Genomic DNA, 16,310 nt, shown 5'->3' with positions numbered 1-16,310 from the left:
CCTTTGTTTGGGTAGAACGGGTTGACAGTTCGATCACCCAAGTCAGTGGGTCACTAACCAAGTCAATAATTTTTGACAAAAAAACAGTTCAAGAGTGAAATGGAACCAATTGCGTAGCCAAATTTTGGACCATGAGATGGATATAAATAGATGGGCAAGTTGTATATTTATACCTTCAATTTACAATTTAAGGCACTGCTTGGGAGGTGTGGATACAAATTTTGTCATTTTCATGAGCCATGCATATTTATATTTGCACTGAACATATTTGCTTGTGCATGTGATGCCTATATTTTATATGAGCATACACGATAAAAGATGAGGGAATAATAAATACATCAATTAAAGGAAACTGAATTGGTTGTGGAAAGACTTAAATAGTCCTATATTTGATTTTTTTTTTATTTTAAAAAATATAAAGTAATATGAAGAAACACATGATTATTACTAAATTTTGGCTACTTTTATTTTATTTTATGTAGTTTCTACTACATTTGTTTATCCTAAAAAAAGCCAACCTCCATTGTTCAAAATCTTGCTCTCCCTCCTCAAGATTGCAAAGAATTTTTACTCAGAGAAATTTCTGTAATTAAAAAAATAAATAAAAATCAGAATCAAATTAATTTGACTCGGGGAAGGCCTTAGCGACAAAAACTGTCTGATTTGGCCAAAATGTACCCTTAAATTATATATTAAAAAAAATTATGGGATTTTCAATAAATGCACAGTTGCATTTTGTCTTAGTTCTCTGTAATTCCAAAGAAATTCAATGACAAGGAGAATCTAATGAGCCCTAAGAAAGATAAACTTTGAGTCAAATTGCAGTACTATTCCCAAGTTTGGACCCTTCTTTTGTAACCAAAATTATTGTTGTCGCTCTTAAAAGACTAACCCGTGAAGAAAATGTTGTCCTTTTTTACTTCCTCATTTATTTTCTAATTTTTTTCCTCTTCTCGTTTGGAGTGGTCACTTTGCCTGTGAAAAAGAGACATGAATGGTGACAAAGCACCCCAAAACCCGAAAAATTTTGCCTTACAAAGCTTTATAGGCAAATGGGTAGGCCACATAATGAGCTTTTCTGCTCATAAGGATTGAGTCTTCATATCAATTAGCCTGTTTCATCATTTTGTACACACAACATACCATGGTTTAGATGATAATACATGGAGTTGTATTGAAGTACTGGATGTGAAGCTCTCTACCCTCAGATCAGATATGGCTGGAGACGGGAGACTGGAGCTGATGATATTTTATATACTTGCTTCACATGGTGGTCCTTGAGGACTTTGGAATGTCTTGTCCAACTGGGTATTGCCATTTATGTTCCATAGTCGGCAGAGCTGAACCAGGCGTCCAACTTAAAATGGGTCCATCCGAGTCAACCTACTCCACCCGAGTTACAAACTTAAATCCATAATTGTCAGTGAAAGTAGATTAGGATAGTGTCCAGACTTGCAATGTTGTAGAAGCACATTTTGTTTGGTTCCAAATTGCACCAGGGCAAATATGCATTCTTTTATGCTGATAGGGATGTAAGTTGGGCTAGGTTAGGTTAAGGATTAAACTTTGCAACATATATATGGGAGTGTATCGGTTGATATGTATTGTATCGATGACTCTCCGATATGTCCCTATAGCAATTGTTTTAGGTTTTACCTGTTTTATGGGATAGACATTGACCCCCTTTAACCACCTTCAACCAGTATGGAAAAAAAATAAAAATAAAAGAGAAGGTACAAGCGGCCAAAGATGGAGGCCGATACACCCCTGTATCGATATTTAGAACCTTTAGGTTGGGTTTGAGTTCAATTGTAACCCAATCCAAGGTATTAAACCCCCAACATGAGGTTTTTGAGTTGGGTTTATGCTGGTTCGAGTTAGGTTGGCCCAAATTCTCTATTTCCTTTGGCCAAGTGTTCTTATTTCCTAGATTCAAGGGTTGGGGTTAATTAAGTTTAACTCAATTTTGATATATAAAAGGAGTTGGTTATCATGTTTTAGAAAAAAAATTACCTTTGAACATAAATTTGTTGACATGCATGCATGCATACATTAATGTATGCATAGTTACACATATATGGATACATGTATATATATGAAATTAAATCGGGTTCAGGCTTTTCAACCTTAACCCGAACTTTAAACCAATTCAACTCAGCCTGGCCTTTTCAGACCGGCAGAGGCAGAACCAGGAAATTGTTATAAGGGGGGTCAAAACATAAATGAAGTATGGATAGCCCATAGGGGGGGCCAACCATTGAGATAGAGTGGGAAGAGGAGAAAATTTACATGGGGCTTCTGAACCATAGGGGGGGGGGGGGGGCATGGCTCCCCTGAATCCCCCCTGGCTCTGCCCCTGCAGGTTGGGTATGAGTTGGGTTCGGGTTAATCTGGCCCAAGTTGAAACCCTACTGGCTTAGTTTGGTTCAAAAGTACAGAATATTATAGATTATAGAACGCACTAAGGCTATGTTCGGTTTTAAAGAAAAACTAGGGAAATCTGAACAAACTTTGTATAGGTTTTCCTTCATTTCATTGCCTTTTCTTTCAAACCAAACACAGCCTAAAATCTCTTGTTCCAAGACACCACCTCAATAAACATTACCAAAAATGTGGTGAATTTCCAAAACCTACCATTTCAAGCATGAATGGAACCACAATATAGAACACCCCTAGGTTATAAGGTCCCATTTGCTTGGTTTTTTTTTTTTTTAGAGGGGGAGTTGGTCAAGGGGAAAATTGATCAACTTTCCTATATTCTTTTACTGGTGAAGTGTGAGTTTCATGGGAAACAAAAGTTTTTGGCAATTTACTTAGAAAAATTTTACCCACCTGAGAAGTGGGTAAATCACCCATGGAGGGGGAGATTGGTCAAAGTATCTAGGACTAAAATGTCATTGCCATAACAAAAAAAAAAAAAATAGAAATCATTTAGAAAATTTACTTACTTACCCATATGGCAGAAGAACATGAATAAATGTATTTACATGCGTGATATTTTTCAAATAATTACCTGAATAAATGCATTTATCCAAATAAACAACTTACACCAAACAAAGAGGGCCTAAATTTAAACATGTTTGACCTATTACAGTTGGACTAAAACCTAACGCTCACCTAACGGCCTGGCTAGAAAATTTTAAAAACAGAGTACTGACTAGTCTCAGCTGCTCCAGACCAAATTTTCTACTTTCATTCCGCTAATGGCCTGATCCGGCTATTATGAATTAATGGCTATGATATTATGCACCTTTTTTTGCTGTACTTTGTAGGAAATATATAGCAATTGATTTTTGCTGTATTTTGCAGTAAATAATCCAAGGAAGTGAGCTTTGGGCGCCCAATTCTTGATAAATGGGGCGCATGCCAAAGCTACATAATCTCTATTTAGAGAGAAAGAGACCCATTCCAAACCTAGCCTGTTCTCTTTGTGCTCATATCAATTGTGAACTCAGCTCCTACTTTGGAAAACCCTTCTAAAATGTCATACAAAAGTGTGAAAAGAAAAAAAAAATGAATGTCCAATTCTCTAAAATATTTCTAATATGTGATTTTAGGGTTGTCTTGTTTTCACATCGCAGTGGGATTAGATTGCAATGTGATAGTGAGTTCTTCCTTTTTTTTTTTTTATTTGAAAGAATGTGAGTGTTATCTCTTTATAAGGAGATATATTTCTTATATAACAAGGAGACTGGATGATTTGTATATAAAAGGTTTATTTTTTTTGTTATTGTAATCTCTTTTGAAAGAGAAAGATGGGTCTTTTATGGAGAAAGAAAAAGAGAATTTGAGAAAAAAGAAATATATTCTTGGTAAAAGAATAATTTTCTCTCACTAAGGATACTTCAAATTTAAGATAGAACAGGAAGAACAAGTCTACAAGGGTTTAAAATTGGTTTAGGTTGTAGATCACGAGTAATCATGTTCTAGTTTTGGCGATTTCTCATAGTGAAGAATGGATCTATTTTTCTATTTTTCTATTTTTTTTTTAAAGTGAGGGAGACTTACATGCTACACACCATGTGGCAAGAATCTTCCTTACACATCACAAAAGCAAATGTAGGCTAAGCTACTACGCTTAAAATCTGATGAAGCTACACAACAAGAGTGACCCTTATTTGCTAACCAGTCAGCCGCATGATTGGCTTTTCTTAAGCTGCTTTTGAAAACGATGCCAATTAGTATGAATGCAAATTTGTAGAGTGTAAAATGGTTCATATAAATAGTAAAGTTGGGTTAGTTTTGCATTGACAAATTTATCTTCTTACCAAACAGGTTTTTAACTGTAATGGATGCAAATATGAATTCCAATAAAGTATATGTTTTTTTTTATCAAAAGCCCACTTGAATACAAATTTACTTCTTTTTTATTGATGTACTTTAACATCTTATTATCAATGTAAATATGCATTGGTCTGTCATTTGTCAATTCATAAATGTAATATTGCCAAACACAGACAAAAGTGAATCAGAGTGCAAATTTACCTTGGGATTTACACTCCATTTACAAAGTTTCCAAATGCAACCTTAGGCTCAGTTTGGAAGGAGTACAAATACAAATATGTATAGTGCAAAACCTTATATTTTGTATTATTTTGTATGTATTTGCAATGTTTATATTTGCATTTGACTATTTGTGCTCTTTCCAAACTAAGCCATAGGATTAGACCTGTTCATGGGCCGGCCTGGCTTGGCCTGACCCCCGGATGGGCTTGCGCATAGTTTTTAGCCCACAAGCTTGACCTCGGGCTTAAAAGCCCAAGCCCGACTGTTTTACAGGTCGGGCTCGGGATTTGCCACAAAAGCCTGGCCCGACCCGACCAAGTGTAACCTATTCTAATTTCTAAACCCTAGCCGAATAAGTACCCTTTCTTATTCCCTCTCTTTAGCCTTCATCTTCTTCTCTCCTCACTTTCACTCTCAAGAATCAGCACAAACCCAGACAAGCAGCCACCATTGTCAATCTCAGAGGCAACACACGAGCTCAGTATCGGCCATCTTAGGCACCGGTTGTCTCTCTCTCCAACTGTAGTCTTCTCTCTCTCTCTCTCTCTCTCTCTCTCTCTCTCTCTCTCTCTCTCTTGTCTCTCTTGCAGTTCTCATTCACTGAGTCACTACCGCATATTCTCATTTTCTCAGGAACCGGTGCCACCAGTGAACTGCGGCGGTGAGTTCACTCTCTCTCTCTCTCTCTCTCTCTCTCTCTTTCTCTCTGTGTGTGTGTGTGCTCCATCTTCTCAATGTTCTCATTCTCACCGGTGAACACCAGCGCTACCAGTGAACTTCGGCGAACTCATTCTCACCGGCGAACTCAGGATGCAATTTTCAACAAAAGTGAAAAAAATCATTGTTAGGTTAGGCTTTAGGATTTTTAAGAGGGTCGGGCTCGGACCCAAGTTGTAAACCCATTGGTCGGGCCGGACTTAGGCTCAGGCCTGAAAAAAATTTATTAATGAGGAGTGAAAGCCCGACCCGGCCTGACCCACGAACAAGTTCTCATACTCTATTTTGTTTCATCATATAAGGTAAGGCATATGATGATGTATAATGTCTCACAATTAATTGAGAGTGATCTATTCAATTTTCAAAATTGGTTGCATTCTACATTATACACAACTTTAGGGGTGGAGGAGGCATTCTTCAACATGATTTTTTTTTGTTTTCATTTGTTTTTGGAATAGTTATGTTAGCAAAAAGCAAAAACATGTTATTGAGTTCCGTTTTTGTTTTCAAAAGGAAAAACAAGTTGACTTTGTTTTAAAAAATAATACATGTTTTAGCAACTATCGAAATAATGGTTTTTAAAACAAAAAAAAAAACAAATTTTTTAGTATAGAAATTATACGATGTAGGGAATATGATATGAAATAACAAGTATGTTTTTGAAACCAGAAACTCAAGAACATATTTTTGGTTTCACTCTTGAAAACAAAATATACATGCACAATAAAGACCATTTTTTTTTGAGAATTATCTATTTTCAAATCAGATGGTTTTGATTTGTTTTTGAAACCGACAAAAAAAGAACATGTAAAATGACCCATTAAAAAGTTAAAATCAATAAATCAATGTACATCACTTTATTTTCCTGATTTTATAGAGTCCCAACCTGTAAGGCTTAGTGGAAGTAGATTTTTATTCTTTTTATTTTGATTGACCCTATACCCTAAACATCAAATCATTTTTTTTTTAATTTCAAAAATAGTCTCACAATTCTAAGTATGGACTTTTTTAATTTAAATTTTTAGTCTATCTTTTCCTATTTTTTTTTCATTTCAAAAGCAACACCACATCCGGCCAATGTTCAAAACATCGTCACGTATCGGCTCATATACATATTGTATTGGAGTTTTTCCGATATTCCCCTATAAGGGGTGTTTCAGGTTGAAAAGTGGTTCAGGGGGTAGACCGGCCCCTCTAAACCAAATTAAAAAAAAAAAAAAACAATAAAAAAAAGAGTACCAATACAGGCCAATACACCCTATTGGCATATCGCCCTATATGATATTTTGAACCTTGCATCCAGCCCCAAGATTTTACTCGCAAGAAATAAATCCAATAATTTCTTTCTTATTCCTAATTTTCTTTTTATCTTGATAAACATAAGCATTTTTTTTTGGTAGTGCGGATAATACATAGATGAACCACTCAACCAAAACGAAGCTAATTGGTGTCGTATTTTGCATGAAAGAAGGGTTGTACTCATTCAATTATGTTGATTGCTGGGTGTACCACATGTTAAACTGATGACATCAACTGGCTAGCATATGAAAATAATGATCAAAACAACTCTAAAACAAACCCAAAACTCATATTTTTCTTCTGCACTTCCATGCTTTCCGATCTGATATGATATGTGTCACATGCATTTGCTGCTTGAATCAAGCAATTGAGGGGTCCGGGTTTAATTCAATCTAGTCAAATTAAAGGTATAAGGAGATTATATTAGAAGTAAGAAATATATGCTGTTCATTAGGAGTATCAATGGGTCGGGTTTGGATTCGATCTCGTCCGAATCGAAATCAATTTGAATGAATTGGATGGGCCAATAAGACATTGAATTGAACCTGGTCCTTTTCTAATGGATTTTTATTGAATTGAATCAATATCCAGTCCATTGACATAAGATAAGAGTACAAGTGTGAATGGATCAGGTTTGGTTTGGACCCAATCTAAGTTAAAACCATTTTGAACAGTTTGGATGGTCCAAACTTTGAATTGGACCAGTCTAGAATGTTCCAAAGTATTCAGCAGATTGGACTGGACCTGGTCCATTTATAATGATTTATATTGAACCAGATCAGATTGGTCCAATATCTGGTCCATTAACAACCCTACTGTCCACACATACATGTCTAAGTATCTAATTTTAATTATTTTTTAAAGAATATATATAACCTAATTAATGATATAAGTGCTTGTTTATATAATTTGCACTGAATATATTTGTATTTTGCAATCTTCCCAAACGGAGCCTAAATAGGAAGGCATTCAGGTTTGATGCCTACCAAGATGACATTAAACAGAGATGGACTCGGTCATTCAATTTATATGTTTTCTTCTGATAGGGTGTAACTAAGATATCGAAAAGACATGATATCCAGAAAACTTTTAACCAATCAGGAGGTATCACCAAATCTTAAAATGGGTTTTGATTGGTCAAAATTCTTCCGGTACCATACCTTTTTTTTTTTAAGGTGCAGAGGCTCGATGTCTAATGAAGAAGAAGAAGAAGATTTACCTCTTTTGATCTCATAGGAGGAATTTTAATAGTAACTCGGTTCCCTATAGAGGATTTTCTGCCCAAATGAATCTCCATGATTGGATTGGGCGCCCATTACGGTGGGCCCAGATAATCTGAATACAGGACGTAGGACAAATAATGGCCCCAGACCCGCATCTCTGGGGGTCATGTCGTAGGCAGCCCAGGCCCAAGTATTTTGCTAACAGAACAAAATACAACTCATCTCTCAGCGGTACAAACGCACATTCAAGTTCATTTATTCTGCTGTTGCTTCTTTGCATCTTCAACCTTCAGCTGGGTTGTAAATTGTAATTTTTGTATTGGGGACAGACGATATCTTAATGAACCTGTGTCGGCAGTCAGGTAACAGAATAACAACACTCCAGGCAGACGAAGAAGCTAGCTCAGAATAAAAGCTACCATCATTGAGGTGGTAAGCAAATTCATCAGAGTGGGGCCATGTGTTTAGCCACGTCATCATCTCATCTTCTGGTGTCTTATCTCTTAACTGTTTGTAGTGTATATATTCAGTTGGCCCATTTCAAAAAAATAAATAAATATCAGAGGGAGAGAGAGAGAGCGAGCAATAATTGGAAGAGTATGGAGGGTGACATGTAGAATGAATGAGTATGAGATAAGATGAGATGAAGGAGAGCAACAGCAACCAACCCAGTGAACTCCTTTAGAAGATTGTTTCTCAGAAATTTCTTTTAGTCTGGGAAATCCGTGTTCTGCTGCAGAGAGGCTATTGCTGGTTGTCCGCGTGATTCTTCCAGTGAATAGTCTATGTCTGTGTATTGTCAGCCACTCTGGCTTGGATCGGACAGATCGGTCCAGCCATTTGGATCCTCACCCAGTCACAACTCACAATATCTGTCTTTTAAAATTAAAATAACCCATTTTTTCCATATTGTTGACGACTTCTTCTTCTTCTTCGCTCATACAGATGAATGCTCGATCATACTAATCTAGGGCTCGCTTGGGAGACCCAGGATCCGATAGCACATCTGCTGCAACTGTGGTTGCACATTGTTACAGTCATGGTTTTGAAAACTGGACTGGCCGGACGGTTGGACTGGAAAAACCAAGAACCGGTCATCCTAAAATTGCTTTTGGCCAAAAACTGTTGATTTGGGCAGTCTTCAGAATTGCATAAATCTCGTGGATGGGACCGTTTCGGCCTTGTCCACGGGATTTGGTCACATTCGGCTGGGTGTGGACGGGACCAGTCTTGTCCACACCCCAATATAGCATGGACAGGTTCTGTCCACATCCCAATTTCTCATCCACGGTAAAATCTCGTGGTTGGGGACCATTCACACTTGATTTTGATCTCCTACTTCATACTTTCCCTCAAAGGCTACCCTATTGTTTGTTTTACTATTGTTTTTATAAAAAAATAATATTTATTGGTTAATATTAATTCATTAATGCATTTTTCAATATATTTATTATTTAAAATGCAAAAATTAGATATTTATGATCAAGGTTTTTGAACCGCCATTGACCCAGACGGTCGGACCGTTCAGCCTGGGAACCGTCTAAGCAAGTGGTTCCGTTTTACCCCAAACCTGGTTTTTGGCCAAAAACTATTGACAAAGTCAACAACCCGTTGACCCAAGTGGTCAAACTGTTGACCCGTTTCAACAGTTTTGTTGGACCGTCGACCCGAAAACCAATGGCCAAAATGGTTCTATTTCTGAGTCATTTTTTAAAATGTTGGTGTACATTCATAAATGTATATGAGATACATTGAATCAAAAAGTGTGGTGTGGATTGGTCCAGTCCACACCACCTACAGAATGCCACTGTGGGTTTTGTTCACAGTTAAGAATAGTTGTGGACTGTGATATAGTGTGAATTGGTCCCTGCCATAGGGTGTGGCGTGGACCAGCCCACACCTACTAATTTCTCATCCATACTATAGAACACCCGCTTGGTCAGTGACCCGCTGATTTGGGCAATTGAACCATCAAATAATTGACCCGAATAATGGTTTTTGGCCATTTATTTATTTATTTATTTTAAATTAAAACGGGCCATCCATTCAAACTGGACAGTCGGACCTTTCAACCTGAGGATCAGCCCCTAGAACGGTTCCCTGTCCATTTTAAAAACCTTGATCATAGCAATTGCTACCCCCAATGAACTACAAACAAGCCAATAATGGAAAAGAGAGTACTAGGACCACAGTCACAGCAGATTGGTCTCTAGGATCTGCTAATTACTTATGAATGAGATATAAGGGCTGTTTAGTTCCATTGTTGCTTATTAAATAAACATTTTTGTATGGCACCTTTATTGGAAAAACGAAAAAACGTGGTTGAAAAATGTTTTTTTAGATTTTTATGACAGTTAGTTATACACCAATAGACACCACATAAGATGAATAGTGAAAAAAGCCAAAGTGTTGGGATAACGTCAAAATGACATTTCTCCCAACAGATAGCTTTCACACAATTTGAGAAAAACGCTTATTTGATAAACAGTTTAATTAAACAATGTTTCAAACTTCATTGGAGGAAATGTCTATGTGGTACTGAGCTAGTATCCATTTTTTAGATAAATGGAAATGAAACCAAACACTATCCTAATATAAAATGCACTTTCAAGCATGTAAATACAGACCATATAATGTATTTATGTGGCAATAAATCCTGTACTTGTATGGTTTAAGGTGAATTCCTATTGGGGATTTAACAATAAATCATGCTATAGGTAGACAGCAGATCCAAAATGCATTTTGAAGGGCTTTTAGCTTCATGCATGGTTGCTTTGGTTTAGTTGTTTTAAAGAAGCTAATGAAAGATAGGGTTGAGAAAAAAAAAAAAAAAAAAAAAACAAACGACCAAAACCAAATCAAAAAATCGATTAACCGAACCAGTTAGTTCGGTTTTGATTCGGTGTTTTAAAAAAACCGAAGGTACCAGTTTGGTTTCGGTTAACCAATATAGAAAATCGATGGTTAACCGAACTGACCGATATACATATATTTCTATATATTTTATATATATTTATGTATATTATATATATTTTATATTTTTATATATTATAAATTAATAAATATGCATTATATATAACTATATATTTATAAATTTTTATTATATATATAATATATTATAAAAATTAAAAAACAGACGAACCAAATTGACAGTTAATCGAACCGGCCAACTGGTTAACCAATTGACTTTGGTTCGATTTCAGTTACTGGTTTTTCAAAAATCGATAATACTGGTTCAGTTACATAAAAAGACCCACAGTTCGGCTAACCAAACCGTGAGCACCCCTAAGGAAAGAGACTTGTTTGGATAACCACTCAGATGCATCTTTCAAACTTCAAGGTATAGAGCCGCCTTTGACCAGGCTTAGCATCTATAATAAGGGCCATATATACCAAAAGATGACAGAGCATGAAAGCCACTCCTAAACAGACACTTGTTTTAAGATTATTTTGACACAAAATAGGATATTCCTTGTTTTCCAAAACAAAAACAACTGCCACATCAGCAAAACCAATTAGTATGATTTTACTGATATGGCAGTAGTTTTTTGTTTTAGAATTAGAAACAAAATCACGTATAAGTTGATTTTAAGGCTCATGAAAAGCATTTTTTTATTCACTTTTCTGAATTTTTACCAAACAAGGCTTACCGGTTTTATGGGTTTCTTGGTTCTTGCAATGCCAGAAGCCGCTGCATGAAAACCCTCCCAAACAGGCACTTAATAGCCAATGTTGGCAGCAGATCCAGAAAGTAAATTGACAAGAGAGAGAGAGAGAGATTGGTGGAAAGTTGAAACAGAATGACAGAGACCACAAACCTGGCTAGCTTCCTCGTTGGAAGAGAAAATGAAGCAAACAGTACAAAATGTACACAAGGTGATGTATAATACAGGCCGACAATTTAATGGACCCAAGGATGTGCCGGACTTCCAAGGCAGAGAGGGGTCACCAATGACAATGAGCACTGTGTTTGTAACCTTTCGGGCATTTCAATGGTGCCCAGACTGCCTGCCTGTCTTTGAGTGTCTGCCCTAAAGGAAAAGGAAACACCCTAATAAGCTTTATAGAAGGTAGACAAAGGCAGACATTCAGCATCTCTCTCTCTCTGCTAATCTTTACATCCAACTCCAAGCAGAAGCAGAAGGTTTATTCCATGGAATTCACTGATCTTCTTTCTGAATTCTGAGAGGAAGAAGAGTTGTATACCTCCAAGCTCCCTTTTGCTTTTTACACCAACAAAAAACACTGGGGCAACTCTTTCTATGTAAAAAGAAAAGAAAAGAAATGAAAAGAAACACTATATTTTCTTGTTTGGTACCCTCTAAGGCTTTAACGAGAAAAGGGAAAGCACGTGGGGTACAGGTTGCTAATGAACTAAATTCTAAACAGTATCATATCTTCCTTCATCATTGTGAGAAGGTAAAGCAAGAGTTCTAGTTCCGAAGTTTAAAAAAATGAAACAGAAAAAGAAAGCAGCAGTATATACTAAAATAGGGCTTTAAAGGACAAGCCAGCACATGCTGGATGGTAATAATATATAATGGAGGGCTCAGTTTGAAGTTGAATGTTGAATTCAATCGAATCCCTAGCAAATAGCTAAGCAAAAAAGTTGATTTCAGTTCTGGGCTCTCCGTCATCATCATCATGCGCGCTATGCACTAAGGTTTGTTGCAGCCTGCAGGCAGGCAATCAGCTAATGAAGCCTGTTTACAATTCTCATGTGCTCCTTAGTCCATATAACCTACAAGTACCCTTTTTTTCTCAAAGAAAAAATTAAGTTATAGAGCTTGAGATTTGGGTGATCTGATGGGAGTCCATATCTGTTGACCATAACACATTGTTAGTCATGTTCATCCAGCCACATATCAATGATATAAAGTATGCAACTGATGTTCTAGATATGCAACTGGACGAACGTGGACAGCAATGTGTTGTGGTCAGCAGATCTGAACTCATATAATCACCCTTCTGATGCACGTGTACTGAGCTGTGACTGCATCCATTTTGCCCTGCCCAAATGCCCATTGTGGCCCATGAATGGGGTCCAAAAAAAAATTCAGTTCAGGACCTAGGGTATTTTAAGGAAACTGGGATTTCCAAATTTCGTCATAAAAAAGGCACAACAATTCAATTCAATGTCCAAAAATAAATACTGTTAAAACAATTCTTCTCTTTTTTGCAAATTCAAATATTCAATTTCAATTATTGAGAAATTCCAAATTTTGTGTCAAAATATGCTTTCGTCATACACCAAATATTCTCAAATTTTGGATGAAAAAACGTATCTATGCAAAATATTTAGCTTAAACCATGTGGGATGTGGCCCTATCCCTATGAGTTTTGAGTTTATTGAAATGGGTCAAACTCAAAAATATAGGTTAGGTACATAGGTTGGGACCTACTATGTTTGGTTGATATAAGCACTAGAATTGGTGTTTTTTGAGTTGCACGCCAGACGTCAGGTGAAGTTTTGGTTTTAAATTGAATGGCGATGGGGCCATGGGCCATGGGGGGGCCTTTTCCTTTTTCTGATGCCTGCAGACTGCAGTTGTGCATTGCAATTGGGACGCCCCAGAAATTAGAATCCTTCGAAATCAGAAGCATTTATCACTTCTTACTCCAGTCATCCATCATTCATCAGTGCCTGCCTTCTATATATGTCTCTTTTCACTTTTCAGTGACTTGAGTTGAGGAAAGGAGGACCGGTATGTATGTGATGTAACCCTCTCTGACACCAAACACCAGTTCAGCTGTGCCCAGAAAACCCCTTGTGGAATGGAAAGGAAGCAGTGAGTGAGTACTGAGGAGGCACTGCCAGTCTGCCACTGGGTGCTCGCTTTGCTGCTAATGGAGGTGGAGGACCATTGATGAGTGATGACTCACCCCAGCAATAGCCGCATGACTCGCTTCTTCTTCTCTCTCGCATCCCTTTAACTCTGATTCAATTGCACAACCCTGACAAAAATCGTGTACAACACCAATGGATGCAACTCTCTATTGCTATCTTTAATAAAAACATTACCATCATCAAACAGATTATCCTGAACATGTTCAACGACTCATTATTCCAAAAGGTGCCTCTATTCTACTGAGACCAGAAGGATTCACCATGCTTCCAAGCTTCCCCCTGGGTGTTTCCATTAAAACAAAAGGTTTTAAACTCTATAGTGTCTAGCCATTTCATAAATGTCAGATCCTTTCATCCATCAGGTCTGGTTTCTTGGACCCACACAAACTTCGCCATGATTCCAAACTTGCCCTCCGGGGATATCTTCACACCACACAAGTCCCACATATATATCAAATTTAAAGATTCTAACTTACCTCCTTTAGCTCCAGATGTAACTTTTTTGGCCAAGGGTTCTTTCCCTAATTCCCTTTTCTAATCAGAAAGGGTTAGTTCCAAAGTTAAAAATTTCATTTGGCCCAAACAGGACTGAAGTAGACTGGTTAGGGTGTAGAAGAAAGTGAAATAAATAAAAGGGACGGAATCCAACATTTTCTGGAAAATGGGCAAAAATGAAAATGCATATGATAAAATTTGTAGTAAATTCCCCCACTTTTGGAATATAATATATACAACTAAAGTTACAGTCCATGAAAATTGGAAAGTGGGATATAGTAATCATTCTTTCTGTAGGCAAGGTGCCCCCACCTCCCATGATAAAGAAGCAAGAAAGAAATTGAAATATGGTGACTGATCTGGTAATATAGAGGAAGACAAATTAAAAATAAAAAAATACATATGTGAATAGCAAAGAAATGCCATCAAAACAAAGAATTTTAATGAGAAGGATTTATCATTGATCACCTTTATTAACTTTTATCTCTAAGAGTTCTTCAATAGGCTGGCGGCATATTGGACACTTGTTAGATTGAAGCCTCAGTTCTTTTGCACAATCACTGCACATACACTGAAAATGCAAACGCCATCGTCCAACATGAGAACAGAAGCATGCTAAATAGTAAAGGAGAAAGAATAAAGTGGAAGTGGTGATAGAGAGGACAGTTATGAGCTGTGCAAGTGGCTGCCATATGCTCCATCTCATAAATATCTCTCACACTCCAAAGTTGGCAATTTTCCAAATCTTCAGAAAATGATAAAATCAAACCTAAAATAGCGTTCTAGCATCATGATGTCTGACAATTTCTTTAAAAGAAATTATGACACGGCAATAAAGCAAGCTGGCTTTTCCTTTAATGATTGGGGGATGGGGGTCATGCCAGCAATCGTCATGGAATGCACCTCCAACGGTGAAAGAACATCTCCAAATATAAGTTTAAAACTTAAAACTATCAACTCCTTCATCATTTTAAAACAAGAAGTAAAGGAGAACGAAAAAACAGGAGCAGATAATGGGACCATTTAAATTATCGAACCAGCCATTGGGTCATGATCATATAAAAACGCTCTATTAATATTAAGTAAACATGAAAAGCTTCCGGTGCTTATCATTCAAAAGCTCCAAGATCCAGACCAAAAAAAGGGGAAAAACAAAGTTATCTTTTTAACCAAAGAATGTTTGGTTAAGTGGGGTTCTCATCAAATCACCACCCAACCAATCTATCAACCTTTCTCCAAAAATTAACCCAATTAGGTCAATTTTATTCCAAGAAAATTTCCTAGTTACCATGAGAGTGGATCCCTCCCCAAATGTGACAAAACACAAATATGCAGGTCCTATAATAACAAAATAACATAAGATTCCTCTAAATAAGAAGGATGGGCTCTCACCATATGTCGACAAGGTAAAACTGCTGTATCTTTTGGCTCTGCCATGCAAATAACACACTCTTTCCCTGGATCATTGCCATCAAACCCAGCTTCTTCTGAGTTTCCAACTCCATAAAGCTCACGCAACTCATAGCGAACCCCATCAACCCACAATATCTGCCTAATCACTCTCACTTTGAAATGGCCCCCATTCTTCTCTAGGACAGCTTCAGTAATCTGTGCATTAGGAGATGTAGTCAATGGCAAAGGCTGTCCATCTGTAGCCTGATGTGGCAAGCATGCCTCCACAGAGATAACAAGTGGGAAAACATCTTCTTTAGGTGACGGTTTTGCAAGATCATCCAACTCAAAGAAGCCTAGATCAATGCCAGTTCCTGGAGGCTGGTGGAACTTCTGTCGCAGTCCTTTCTGAAACGGGACTCTTATATGCATATTGGCTTCAGGATATAATGGACTGAAACTGCAGTTTGCCCCTTCTTTGGCAAAGTAAAAAATGGTGATACTGCCATCAAAAAAAGAATAAAAAAGTTATGATATATGACAATGTCCATTTGCATCAAGTTTGAAAAACTAATTATTAAAAAAAGTAGGCACTATAACAACTCAAATTAAAAGGCAACAACTGGATTTGAATTCACAGATGACAGTCCTAGCATTTATTGTGTCTCTCAATGTACCTTGCTGAACACCAAACTCAATGAAATTTCAAACAAATAAAATGTGTCTCTCACTGACCAGAAAACACATCATACTCTTACAACCATTGTTTCTTCAGGTGCTCATAAAAAATGAAAATACTTAAAGCAGAACATAAGTTAATACTTCAAAAT

At 37.0% G+C, this 16,310-nt stretch overlaps 1 protein-coding gene across 2 annotated transcripts in view; it reads right to left on the bottom strand.

Moving 5' to 3' along the window:
• Positions 1-14,243: 14,243 nt before the first annotated feature.
• LOC148861792 (putative E3 ubiquitin-protein ligase LUL4) overlaps positions 14,244-16,310 on the bottom strand; it is a 31,109-nt gene continuing 29,042 nt past the window's right edge. For both annotated transcript variants that reach the window (XM_088941701.1, XM_088941702.1), the window contains 2 exons: positions 15,481-15,982; positions 14,244-14,659 (listed from right to left, as the gene is read on the bottom strand). In XM_088941701.1, the coding sequence (XP_088797827.1) occupies positions 14,546-14,659; positions 15,481-15,982 (616 nt within the window). In that variant the 3' untranslated portion in view covers positions 14,244-14,545. The remainder of the gene's footprint in view (positions 14,660-15,480; positions 15,983-16,310) is intronic.

This window comes from Nelumbo lutea, chromosome 4 (assembly GCF_056320005.1).
Source record: "Nelumbo lutea isolate HS-2025 chromosome 4, American lotus-T2T, whole genome shotgun sequence".
In the NCBI taxonomy this organism is placed as follows: Eukaryota; Viridiplantae; Streptophyta; class Magnoliopsida; order Proteales; family Nelumbonaceae; genus Nelumbo; species Nelumbo lutea.
The sequence above is the reverse complement of the archived record's forward strand: the minus strand, read 5'-3'. Positions and strand labels throughout refer to the sequence as shown.